This window comes from Cebidichthys violaceus, unplaced genomic scaffold (assembly GCF_023349555.1).
Source record: "Cebidichthys violaceus isolate CVI_PGR_0920_01 unplaced genomic scaffold, fCebVio1.0.p SCAF_28, whole genome shotgun sequence".
Taxonomy (NCBI): domain Eukaryota; kingdom Metazoa; phylum Chordata; class Actinopteri; order Perciformes; family Stichaeidae; genus Cebidichthys; species Cebidichthys violaceus.
In genome coordinates this window covers 4,754,664-4,767,459 of record NW_027176461.1, presented here as the reverse complement: position 1 = coordinate 4,767,459, position 12,796 = coordinate 4,754,664, and the positions used below count along the sequence as shown (strand labels likewise).

The window sequence follows — 12,796 nt, the reverse complement described above, 5'->3', positions numbered from 1 at the left end:
TTATATATTTGTTGCTATCAAAACAAAGGTTGTCATCACCTTCTTCTGTGGGAGAAGACAGCGCCGATTCCAAACTGTACATGCTGTACTTTTAACACAACACTGGGCTTCACCTCAAATTAAAGTACGGTTAAATACACTCCCAGATCAGCAGCAACACATTTCAGTTGAATCCGTACAATTCAGTCTCATCTGGACTTTAGCCTCATTCAGTCTTGACGTGATTTAGGTAAGTATCAGATATGGGTTTACAAAGCTCTGCTTACATGAGGGTTTATCTCACTTGACACAGATAAGTGGCTGGTTGGTGTCTGTTATTGAGATGTGAACCTGAGGCTGAAGTCCAGCTGTGACTGGGCAGGAGAAGGCTGTGTGAACGGACCTGCAATTCAGTGTACTCTCAGCAGTAGACAGCCCTGTTTGCATTCTGGTGCTTTTCATTCAGTAAGTGTATAGACGACTACAGCCGGAGCGTGGGAGAGGACCTGGGTACAGAGAACTACATATCTGTACACTGCAGCCTCATACAGGGGTCTTCACTGAAGGTAACAGTGCTTTTTGTGTTGTTCCTTATGTTCACTGAATTCAGCATTGTATCATGAACTAAACACTGCTGTTGTCTTGACGACAAAGGAAAGTGAAGGATGAAGTGTGTGATACGCTGGCTGCTAGCGGTGGCCCTGCTGCTGCTCAGTGTGACTGGAGTTGACATGGAGCATCTCCAAGCTGAGAACCTGAATCTCCTTCCCCCAGATGAGCACAACTTGGTCCTGAACTGCGGGATGAGAGGTATGTTTAAGTGTGACTTTCACTTTCATTTTGACTTTTCTTTTTGCTGGCTTTGCTTGTTTGATCTCAATACTCCGTTTGCCCATAACTTGTGCAGAATCCTTGAAACTCTAGCTGGCAATTGTGGTTCAATTGTGTGTGAAACAATCCTGTGATTGCTTTTAAATTTTGCATTACCTTTATCTCAGATTATCAGTGTGGATTCTCCTGTGGGTCAAATTCCAGCCCGTAGACCAAAACTGCTCAGTAACTCATTGATGATACGCGTTACAGTTCCTCCCGTGAGGTGATTAGTGTATCTTAGTAACACAGTTTGTCAGACAAGCAGCTGTAATAGTTTCGCAATTGATCAAGGTTTAACATGTTTACCTGGGAGACATTGAGAAATAGTGTTGGTGCGCTGTTGCCATTAATGTAATGACTAATTCCTGGCATTGCTGTTTACCACAAGGACACTACCACTGCGAGCGCCAAAGTTTGATGTTCTACACGGTGTGGTAACAAATCAATAGTTGGACCTTTGGTTATTCGTTTTCTTGCAGAGAATGCAGAGAAATCTGTACATATTTCCTCCACAGTTCTGCCTCATATGTTTATTTACCCAACAGCGCTGCCCAGGGACTGCCATGAAATGCTGATGACGTCTTCGGGTCAGGCCCTTGACGGCGTGTACCTGATCAAACCAGGGGACTCCCCCATCGTGGCCTACTGTGCCATGCAGGAGGGAGGCTGGACCGTGGTGCAGCACATCACCGTCAACAGCAGCGTGAATTTCGATCGTACCTGGGCTGAATACAAAGACGGCTTCGGGGCCGTAACCGGTGATCACTGGCTCGGGAACGAGTACCTTCATCAACTCACCCGCGGCCCTGGGCGCTTCAAGCTGGGAGTGAAACTAGTGGACCGAGACGCCGTCACGAAGACGGGGGAGTATGATCCGTTCCTGGTGGAGGACGAATCGTCAGCATACAGGCTGAGGCTGGGGTTGTTCCAGGGCACAGCTGTAGATGCTCTGACCCTGGACACAGAGAACTACCTGCACGACAACCAGAGATTCACCACTAAAGACAGAGACAATGACAACTACTTCCAAAATTGTGCCAAGCTGGAGTTTCAGGGGGTGCCGGGAGGAGGTTGGTGGTACGACGCCTGTGCTGGCGCCAACCTCAATCGCAGGAATGTCATCTACTGGCAGAAGGACTGCAACAAGGAGCGACTGTGCAAGTACGCATGGATGATGGTTAGACCTACGGACGCAGTCAAACTGATTCAAAGTGAAAACTGCAAGAAGGATGAGCTATAAGGACACAGGATTTGTGACACTGGGTTTGGCAACTGCTGACGGCCAAACGTTTAGTTTTCTTTGCAACAAACACCACAGAAAGCTGCATCACTCAATTCACCACGTTTTATTCAGAAATGCATGGACATGATCACAAAATACTGAGAACAAGAAAATGAATCACGAACTTGGAACACAGTATAAAATGCAGTCGGGTTTTAGCTCTAGCTTTGTCTCCATCGATCACCATGTTAATACATGAAGCAAAGCCACTCATCATTCCCCAAATTGCAAGTGCAGATTTCTTTATTATCACAGTTACAAAAAAAAAAAGTGTTTCATGACATTATAGCTTATGACGCATGTAAAATAGCTCCCATCCAATGCTGACACAAAAGAACATTTCACAAACAGCATTTTATTTGTCACAGTACATTACACGTTTGCCAGAAATACAATGAAGATATGATGGCATATTGATTTAACTACAGATATTCAGAGAAAAAAAAAATACTGTATTTCAATTCTCATGGAAAAGGAAAATATCCTGAGGATGAAAACTAATAAAGTTATAATAAACAAGGTGTACTCTTGAATCCTCCACAATGTTTGTAAACGACTGACATTGTTTAGGAAGTTTGTCATGTAGTTTGAGTAAAATAAGTCTTTTATTTTGTAAGGGTTGTGGGCTGGACCAGAAGCGTTCAGTAATATTTGTAATTTAATTTATGGGATCGTTACTCAATATTTTCCGCAGAGATTTTGCAGGACAGAAAACGCAGACGATGAAATGTGAAAACAACGACGCTGAAGCTAAATTCCCTCATCTGACAAATTGCAATGGCACATGTGAAAAGGCTTTGATTATCATCAAGTTACAATCTTGACTTAGCGAGCAGGTTCTGACATCAGGACGACATGTATTATTAGCCCTTTAAAATAAAATAGGAATTCCAAAATGTGCATCCTCAATACGAACACAATGTGTTATGACATTTTGGGTGCAAGAGCATCAGTTCAGGGGAGGATACCGGCATTTCTTAAAATCAATAGATGGTCTAAATGATTAGATTGGAGCAATTCTATCATGCTCAAGATATCAAACTGAGCATCTTGATACGAATACAGTACAATATAGAATATTCTGCATAAGAGCGTCCATTTGAGGGGAAATTACTGGTATTTTTAATATTTTAGAATCTATTTACAGTGTTGCTGATTATGTTTTATTTTTGTATTATTATGGACAATTTTATAATATTTTTTCCATTTCCAATGTTGGAGCAGTAATGAACATATACTGTGGCAGACCTACTGATTACTGAGCAACTTAAACTATAAATTGAACCAGCTCCTGGATATTATATTCTTACTTTTAATACTGTGTAGAATTCAAGTTCATAAAGCCAAGATTATTAGCACAAACATATAATTTACAGCCATACAAAAAAAAATAACAGTTCATGTCAGTTTGGAGCTAACCACGGGGTTTTGTCCATACCAGTATAGCTTCTCCTCAATCCTCTTCTTCTTCCACTGGCAAAGTAAGAGCATACGGAAGGTCTTTTGGAAAGTCTTGTTACAAAGGGCGTAGCACATGGGATTGACGGTGCTGTTGACGTAGCACAGCCAGTAGCCCAGATGCCAGAGTGAGAGGGGAATGCAGTCTGAGCAGAAGGTGGAAATAAGCACCATGATGTTGTAAGGCGTCCATGTTAGGATGAACGCCAGCAAGATAGCGCTGAGAGTCTGAGCTGCCTTCCTCTCCTTGATCAGCACCATCCTCTTCCTCTTGGTGATCTGGTTCTTCAGAGTGGCGTCTATGGGCTTAGACGTCGAGGAGGTGGACGGGGCGCTCATGGACTCGGCGGAGGAGAACGTCGACGTCGCCATTTTGGTGTCTCCGTTTTTGCTGTGGTGCTCTACGTGAGCGTCTTTGGCCACAGGCTTGAACTTGTAGGACACACACTTGCTGCTCTTCTGGGAGTTGCTTTTGGGTGGCGTCTGGAAGAAGCTATCCTCTTCGTAGCTGCTGAGCTGCTCGCTCTCACTGCCCACTCCACCCTTGATGGTCTCACAAGCCTGGTTCCTGAAGGAGGGCTGGAAGCCCCCTGGAGACACAGGCCTGTCCTCATCGTCGGACGAGGCATAACTGTTGAAGGTGGTCAGCTGACCGGCTTTGGACCACTCGTCGTTGGTGGCGGCTGCTGATTTGGCCGCATTGCTTCTGCTGGAGGAGGACCAAGAGGCTTGATTCCTGTCATGTGAAGCCGACCTCAATTTACAGCTGAAACAGGATCTGATAATGGTCTTTTGAGGCTGAGGGACCCCAGGGTCAGTGGGGTAGCTAATCCCCTGCAGCTCCGCCAGATCTTTGGTTCTCTTCTCTGTCTCCTTGTAGATTCGACAGTATAGGATGGTCATGACTGATACGGGGATGTAGAAAGCAGCAATGGCTGTCCCAAAGGTTATCACAGGCTCAGAGAAAAACTGGATCTGGCATTGCCTCTCAGGGACAGTCCGTTTTCCTACAAAGTATTGCCAGCAGAGAATAGGTGGGGCCCACAGAATAAGTGACACCAGCCAGGCCAAACCGATCATGATCCCGGCCCGTTTGGGAGTCCGCTTGGCCCTGTAGGTCAGAGGCCTGGTGATGGAAAAATACCTGTCAAAACTGATCACCAACAGGTTCATGACCGAGGCGTTACTGGCGACATAGTCAAGCGCCAACCACAGGTCACAGGCGAGGTTCCCTAAGGCCCAGTAGCCCATCAGTATATACGAGGTATACAGATTCATGGAGAAGACACCTATGATGAGGTCAGCGGCCGCCAGACTCAGTAGGTAGTAATTATTCACTGTCTTCAGCTGGCTGTTGACCTTGAAGGAGAGCATCACCAGAACATTCCCCACGATGGTGATGAGGCTGACTATGGCCGACACGGTCGCAATGGTGATCACCTCCCACAGGCTGTGGGTGACCAGGTGGATATCCATTGTGCTGGTATTTACAGTGGAGTTCAGGACACCGTCTCCCTCCATGGTCTCCTTGTGTTTATTCAAATCCAGCCATGACGAGAGTGTTTGGATTTGTCATTTTTCAGAAAGATCTCCTGGTGAGAAAAGAAGCAAAATGTTATTCCTTATCCCTTAAAAATAAAGTTAGTTTATTCGAAGCCACTAGATGAGATCAACTCAGCATGTTGAGCGTCACATATTTACACTTTGCTTGACACTACTTGTTTTTTTTTATACATCCTTAACAGAAGAAATACATAAAACATCCATTTGGTATCGGCATTGTTTTCTCTGTTATGTTTTAGTTGCGACTCCTGGAAAAGTGTCATTAAGCTGTTGTGCATCACGCAGCTCACACAATTAAATCAAGTTCATGCAAGTACACGCATATGGCCTGTTTTAGGCAATCTCTGCAAACATCTGTGGCACATTTCAAAAATCCAGGTCATTACATAATTGTATTCCCTGCTCTTAATCTTTGCTGTGATCTTACTAGAGCATAAACTCAATTTATAGCTTACTAAGACGGACATTTCTTGATGAAAATGTGGCAGATAATTCTGGTTTATTTTAAAACAAAAAAAATCCTTCAACAAACAAATGATGGTCGTGATTTCAGTTCTTTTTTTTCGGTTTACTTCCCAGCATGAAATGAATATGTATTGTATAGTCAATCAACTGAAATAATGAGGAACATATTTGTTCCTTCTGTCAGTCAAATGTGTCAACATAATGTTCCTACTGTCCATACTGTAAGACGAAATAAAGACAAGAAATGCGACTTGGATTTAAGTGTGAAAACCAACCTGGGTGCACTCTAATGGAGTCAATACTGTGCATTGAGCCATGAAATTAATGCAGAAGATGCTGTCTGTGCCCAACTTTGAGGTTAGTGAAATACAAATCTGCCTACATTTCAAACTCACTGCCAGCTAATTCGTCAGCCATGCAACAAATGACTATTTCTGCAGTGTATACTAATTTGTTTGTGAGTTATGACACTAAAATAATCAAAAATGCAAATATGTTTCTTTGAGGAGAGCCTGTGCAATTCCCTCATCCTGCAATACACTTCCTTCTCTGCAGCACTTTACTCTTTAGAACTAGAAACATGTTCTGTTACTGTGGCAGAGTTGCCCATGTGTGGTCATTTCCCTCTTTAGAACATTGCTTGAACACCTAAATGTCTTTTTGTCTCCAAAGCCAACCATAGAAGCTTACGTCCAACTAAGTACATATACAGTCATATTGTCTGGTCTTTTCTTGATAAGGTTTGGACTCACTAGTCACCAACTAGTCAACACACGTGTCCACACTATCAAAGAGACTACACACTCTGCACCAGTAGAGAGCAGCAAACACCCTCCACACATGGAAGCACAAACGTTTCCCTCACTCTCGGGTTAGAGAGGTGGCGTGCATGCACATTTCATCACAGGCTGCTGGACGCACCAATCGATCGTGGCTGAGGGGCTACCAATGCCAACCTGGACATGTGTTCGGAACGAACCCAGGGGAAATTTCTATTCTTTGATGTCTTGCCTTTCATGATCTACAAATGCATGAGGGTGCCATGTGGCCTTGCTCTTGCCTTGAGAGCTTTTATCAAATGTATTGAAGCAGCATCAAATCCCCTGGGTTTGAGTACATTTGTGTATGTGAATGATTATATTCTGTGGGGAAAAACTGTTGTGTCCATTCCAACTATACAGTGTTTGAGCATGAGGCCAGGTCTCTGATCCACACTATCCGTTGAGACAAGTTCTCACTCCCTCACTCCTCTCTTAGGAAATACATGGGCAATACGCCATTGGTTTTCCGCCATATCTTTCTCTCTGCTTAGAATTAGGGTATTTCCGTGCCGTGTTACAGCCCAGCAGCGTATGTGCCCTGTGCATTACCTTCCAAGACCTTGTCATCTCAAGAATCGGTACATCAGCAGTGGTCTAAACCACCGTCAGGCAGGCAGAGACCATTTAATGCTCTCAGTGTGGAGCGACAGTGAAGTTTGGGGAAGATCATCTCTACAGAGAGAACCCTCCATGTGGCTTTGTGGCAATTGAACCTCCTGGCCATCAGCCAGAGCTGGCAAATGTGTGTCTGTGCGCTGGCACACATGTGGACAGAGAAACAGCTTTACACGCCCTCATCCTGCAGTTTCTCGTTGCATCGGGAATTATTCTTTTTTAATTCTTTATCTATGTTTCTCGCCTTTTTTTAAATTTTCTCTTACTACGTTTATTGTTATGCACCAATACACCAAAGTCATTTTCTTTGAATGTGAACACCAAATGGAAATAAACCGGATTCTTAATTCTTCTGCTCCGTTCTTCTAGTGTCTCGTTAAGAAGATCTCTCCTAACAGCTCTCCCTAATGCTGAGCTCCTCCTAAAATGTATTCGCAATTTAACCCACAATGCAATGCTTTGGACGAAGTCACTACCCGGTAATTGAGAAATAATTTCCTCACTCATTGGCATTCGTTTGACAGCGCCAGGTTAGCAGGAGTGCCAGCAGCAGCCTGAGGCCCACACAAATAACATTCCAGTCACTGAGGGGGTCCTCCTGCAGGACTTGGATTTTCCCTTATCTTGTTGGAGAATGGCATTTCACATCACATCACTCAAATCCCCGCATCATTACACTGTCTAGTGCAGGAGGTGTCATGAATGCGTTTACAGAATTCTCTGCTATGAACAAACCGTTGCTTTGTTCTTAGCGTTTACCTCATGTTCTTATTATTTACCTCATAGTGAGGTCTTAATGGCACATTGGTTTCTAACTTTTTCTTAGCAATTAGCTCGCACAACAACACACAACCATGATGGTGAACAATACGGCTAAACATAACAACCTTAGCAGTATTGTCGTGACCGCGTTAGCACTGTCGTTAGCATGTAGCTTGAACATCAAGAACAGCCTCACAGACCCGCCAGTCTTATTGACAATGTGATAAAGTGCTGCAGGAATGAGTTCCAAAAATCAATTCGTGTTTTAGCACTTCTGTTTCCCTCACCTCAAAGTCAGATAAGGTCTGTGGTTAAAACAAGCTTTAAGAGCGTTTAACGTTTTTTTTTCAACAATATAAAATACGTCAGTAGATGAAGATTTACAGCTTTTATGTCTGAAAAAGGGGGATTGGTACCGAGTGGCTAATGAGACTACAAAACAATCACGCGACTAGTCAGCCCCTGTGTATACTTGCGCTCTTGCGACTGTGGTTTAGTTCATTTGTAGAGCGTTAGCTTATTCTGCCGCATGCACACTTCCAAAATATAAACTTGTGTTTGCTACAGAGTTTCTGAAGTAATCCTAAATCCAATGGAAACATCCCATTGGCTTTCTGTTGAGGGAACCAGTGAGATGCTAACGTCCTGGGTTGGCCTTTAAAAATGTGTCATCCCCGCAGCACTCTATTCCTATTTTGTAGAGATCTATGACTCATTTTATACTGTAGGGACCCAAGTCAGTGTAGCAGGAATTGAACCAAAATACACCAGCTGGCATAAAAAGAGTGTAGGGTTTTTAATTTGTTTCCTTTTTCAGAACAAAAAGTAAACAGACTGAACCATCAGTGATTATGTTTGATGGCACAAAAATAATTAATTAGTGATGACAGGCATATATTTGATAAATGAGGACTGTTGTGTTGCTAAGCCTACACACACACACACACACACACACACACACACACACATATTAGACTTGTTTTACCTCTTGACCTCAACAGGTAGAGCAAGTCAAGCTCGCTAATAGCTTCTAAATCGAAGCAGGAAGCATCTTAATGGTACACTCAGAGCTCAGAGTGTGTGGTAAACATGGACTCCGCATCGCTATAAATAGTGAATATGGTCTGCCGTGGCCTCTTTACGAACTTTTCATGGATGCAGCTCGGTATCAAAAAAGGCAGGAGAGAGCTTTGTGATGCTGTCTGGGCAAAAAGGCTATTATTGAAAACAAAGGAGAATAATGCAGAATATCTGGTAGCATACCGCCTGCATTGTGACTTGGTTATGGGAATGAAGAAATGATACCCATTAGTATAAATCAGTGCCAAATAGATAGTCTTGCCAAGAAAACAAAAACCTCCTCATTACAGATACATCCTAATCCTAGTCCTAGTATTAGACTAACACCTCAAATATTGTGAGAGCATAAGTAATGGTCATTGATTCAGTGATTAGCAGAGCCTGTGGTCTGTAGGTAAGGACAGACAACAACAGAAAAGTTTGCCCTGGGCCTCCGTACCGAGTGCAGAGGCGGACATGATGAGGGGTGGCTTCCTGCAGGTCCTCTGGCACCTGGCCATGAGTGCTCCTGTGCAGTTGCTCCACACACTGGCCCCCACCAGGCCTCCCAGTCATGCGTAACCTTTTTCTATCTACACTCTGCTTTGGTTGCAGCACAGCAGAAACACGAAAGCAATGTGTGCGTGTGTGTGTGTGTGTGTGTGTGTGTGTGTGTGTGTGTGTGTGAGTGGCTTTTGTGGAAGAAAGGGAAGAAGAAAGGGAAAGAAGATGAGAGAAGCCAATAGAAGAAGAAGGAGAGAGCAAAAGAGAGGCAACTCAAAGCAAAGGAGGCGAAGGGCACCAAGTGTGTCTACGTGGCGAGTATGTATGATATGCAAATCAGCCCAGAGCTTTTTGGCACAATAGTTGGTGCATCTTGTAGTCAGCCCACTGACCCATGGTTAAGATTCCTGCATATGTGGCGTCCTGGATGAGGACATAAGAAATGCTTGAATTATTCTGTGTCGGGCAATGAAGGAGAATGAAAGAGGATTATAAATGTTCAATGCAAGATCTGGCTCCTGCACATGCAACCTGAATTATTTATCAGTGGGCCAGTGTTTACGGCAAATAAAAGTAAGAATGCGCTTTTCTGCCTTTTTTGTTTATTCAACGCATACATGTTTTTCCCTCTGTTAGTTTAAAACAAGAAAAAAAAAAAACATGATTTAGGCTACATCTCTCCTCCGAAGAGAAATGATGGTCATTAAATGAATATTATGATCTGCGTATGGACGCCCCAGTGGTTTTGGCAGGTACGTAAGGGAATAAAACGCAAACGCTTAATGTATCGAGGAGTTATTTTTTATGAGCGACAACAACATTTCATTAATGCCCCATCATTTGGATAACGATCTGGCAATAGACTCATTTGAGTTCTTGTGTGAAGACATTTCTAAACATGAGAGTCGCTGTTTGAGCCTCTCGGTTGATGATATTTCCCAACTTGTAACACACCTAAATTTCTCTATGCTGATGTCAGATGTTTCTGCAAAAACAACGGTGATAGTTTGAATCACCTTCATGCTGTTTAAATATTCATTTTCAGTTCAATGGTAGAAGTTTGGCACTTTGAGGGTAAACGCATAAGATTGTTCAAAAACGCATGCACACAATTTCACATTTAAGGTGAAATTGCTGCACAAAAACAGTCAAGTAGGGGTCTACAATCTAGTCACGATTTCCCCATAACCCACCAAAGCATTACTTATTTCATGGTGACTACTTTAAGCACCTTTGTACATTTGTTGCAGCGCCTCCTAAGATCTGTGGGGACTGGATGGACTCGTTAAAATCACGCTTCACCGCTTAATCCTTTCGTGTTTTGTCGTTTCCACTTAATCAAAGAGAAAAAGGGGGAAAGGCGGCGAGAGCCTTGGGATTCAGCTTTTGAGGAAAATATTGATTGATTGTTTATGTTTGGGGTGGAAAAGAAATACAAAAAAAAAGCAGTTTCAAAAACAGGAATTTTAAATTGTACACAGTTGAAATGAGGATATGATTTTCAGTTATTTCAAAGACGAGTGTGAAGATAGAAGTAGAGGGGTGACAGAGAAAAAAGCGTTGTGCCTTTAAATTGGGTGCACTACTGAGACATAGACATATGTTGAAGATGGATGTGTGTATAAAATAGATATGCTGCTATGTGAAGAGGCAAGATATTTACCGACTCACAGCCAATGGAAACACATATTTCCTCAAGGTATTCATAAACAACTAGTGGGCTTTAAAACGTACCAGATATGTGACTAAAAAACTACACATGCAATCTAATGTACGGCACTTTTCTGTACACCAAGTCTTCCAGAAGAAGGGAAGCACTGCTTTCCAGCAGCACGTCCTCCGTTGCTTTCATTACGGTAAAAGGCTACATTAAAAATACATGCTGAGACCTCTCAGACATGCACTTGTGCACGCATGACGCTGCAGCCCCTTTAAAACCAGGTCATGCCTTTGTGCATTCATCAAAAAGTACATATTCAATCACTCGTGATTGATCTGGAGGCTGTGAAACAAGTCACTGATGTAAAGAGGGAGGATGAAAAGATGAACATACTCACGGTTAACTTTCCTCAGATCTCACAGTCTCCTGTTTAAGAGCACACCGTGTCTCCTGGCGAGAGCAAAGTTCATGGTTAATTCCTTTGTTTTGCCTGGGAAGCCTTCGGGTCAAGTGTGGCGCTGAGGAGCAGGTTCACAACACAGTTGGAGAGAGGATTGAGGTGGATGGGAAAATCCTGCTTGCTTAACCCATCGCACGCCAGAGGGGTCCGAGGGAAAAAGTGTGAGCGCGCCGAGGCAGAGGAGAAAGAGGACGAAGAGCGGGATGAGGGTGTGTATGCCGGGAGGCTTCGGTCATCCCCGCTCAAGAGGCGCAGAGTGCAGCATCATGTTCCCCCTCGGGCCATCCAACACGGCCGCCGTGGGTCCAGACGAGAAAAGTATTCTCAAGTTGCAGAGCATCCTTCCTCAGTCATTCATAAATTAGTACGATCGGCTCAGGAGCCGAAAAAGAAAGAGGACAGGAGAGAACTTTTCCTCCCAGCGTGAGCTGAGCCGGATGAGCTGCCTCTCAGCCAAATCGAAGCAGAATGTCACTGAGAGGCTGCATGACGCCTGAGCCAAGTCTCTGCTGCTGCTGCTGCTGCTGCTGCTGCTGCTGCTGCATCTACTCTGGCTGACAGACACAGATGTAGCTGACTTTAGCTGGCTGGGAGGAGAAATTCCCATAGGGCTGAATGGTTCATCATGTTTCGGGACAGTGAGCATGCAGCTCAGACCACAGGGGAAGGAGGGGGTGGGGGTGGGGGGGGGGGGGGGGGGGGTTGGCTGGGTGACTTCTAGGGGTCTGTTTTGGAAGGTGTGGGGGCAGTGTGGAGGTGGTGACAGGGTGGTGTTCAGTCAGAGCAGTGAAGCCAAGACTTGCTTTTGTGTGGTTTTACCACATAGAGCATTAATTACATCCAATGGCATGTCTTTTGTGTGTGCTTTACAGGAAAACAAGAAGAGGCAGTGTGTGAACAGCATTGTGGTTATCAGCAAACTCATCTGCGGAGCATAAAACACCACCGCTGCCTTTGTGCTCTCAAGGGAGAGCGCTGACATGGCTGGGCGAGATAAGCAGACTACTGAAGTGACAGATGTTTTTCATTGGGACCTTTGCATGCGTGTGTCGGTGTGTGTGTGTGTGTGTGTGTGTGTGTGTGTGTGCATGTGTGCATACGGCATGCATGTCATTGTGCTGATTGGGGAATTATTCGCTTGGCGTTCGGCGACTGACCTGGATTGATAAAAAAAAGTCCTCATATGTATTAATCCAGATGACGGGTTGCTGATCCGTTCCATGAGCTCCCATCAAATCACCAGAGAGATGCAATAATATTAATAAATCCAGTTGCTCCCAATACATTACAATAAT

The 12,796-nt window shown here is 44.1% G+C and overlaps 2 protein-coding genes across 2 annotated transcripts; one reads left to right on the top strand and one right to left on the bottom strand.

Moving 5' to 3' along the window:
- Positions 1 to 336: 336 nt before the first annotated feature.
- On the top strand, positions 337 to 2,659 carry zgc:194887 (uncharacterized protein LOC571819 homolog). Its single transcript, XM_068721812.1, has 3 exons — positions 337 to 545; positions 634 to 789; positions 1,398 to 2,659. Exons 2-3 carry the CDS (start codon positions 645 to 647, stop codon positions 2,090 to 2,092), a joined length of 840 nt encoding a protein of 279 aa, XP_068577913.1. The 5' UTR covers positions 337 to 545; positions 634 to 644; the 3' UTR covers positions 2,093 to 2,659.
- A 91-nt stretch (positions 2,660 to 2,750) lies between these two features.
- On the bottom strand, positions 2,751 to 11,806 carry chrm5a (cholinergic receptor, muscarinic 5a). The gene is made up of 2 exons (XM_068721811.1): positions 11,439 to 11,806; positions 2,751 to 5,184 (listed from the first exon to the last, which is right to left on the bottom strand). Exon 2 carries the CDS (start codon positions 5,111 to 5,113, stop codon positions 3,533 to 3,535), a length of 1,581 nt encoding a protein of 526 aa, XP_068577912.1. The 5' UTR covers positions 5,114 to 5,184; positions 11,439 to 11,806; the 3' UTR covers positions 2,751 to 3,532.
- Between the last annotated feature and the right edge of the window lie 990 nt (positions 11,807 to 12,796).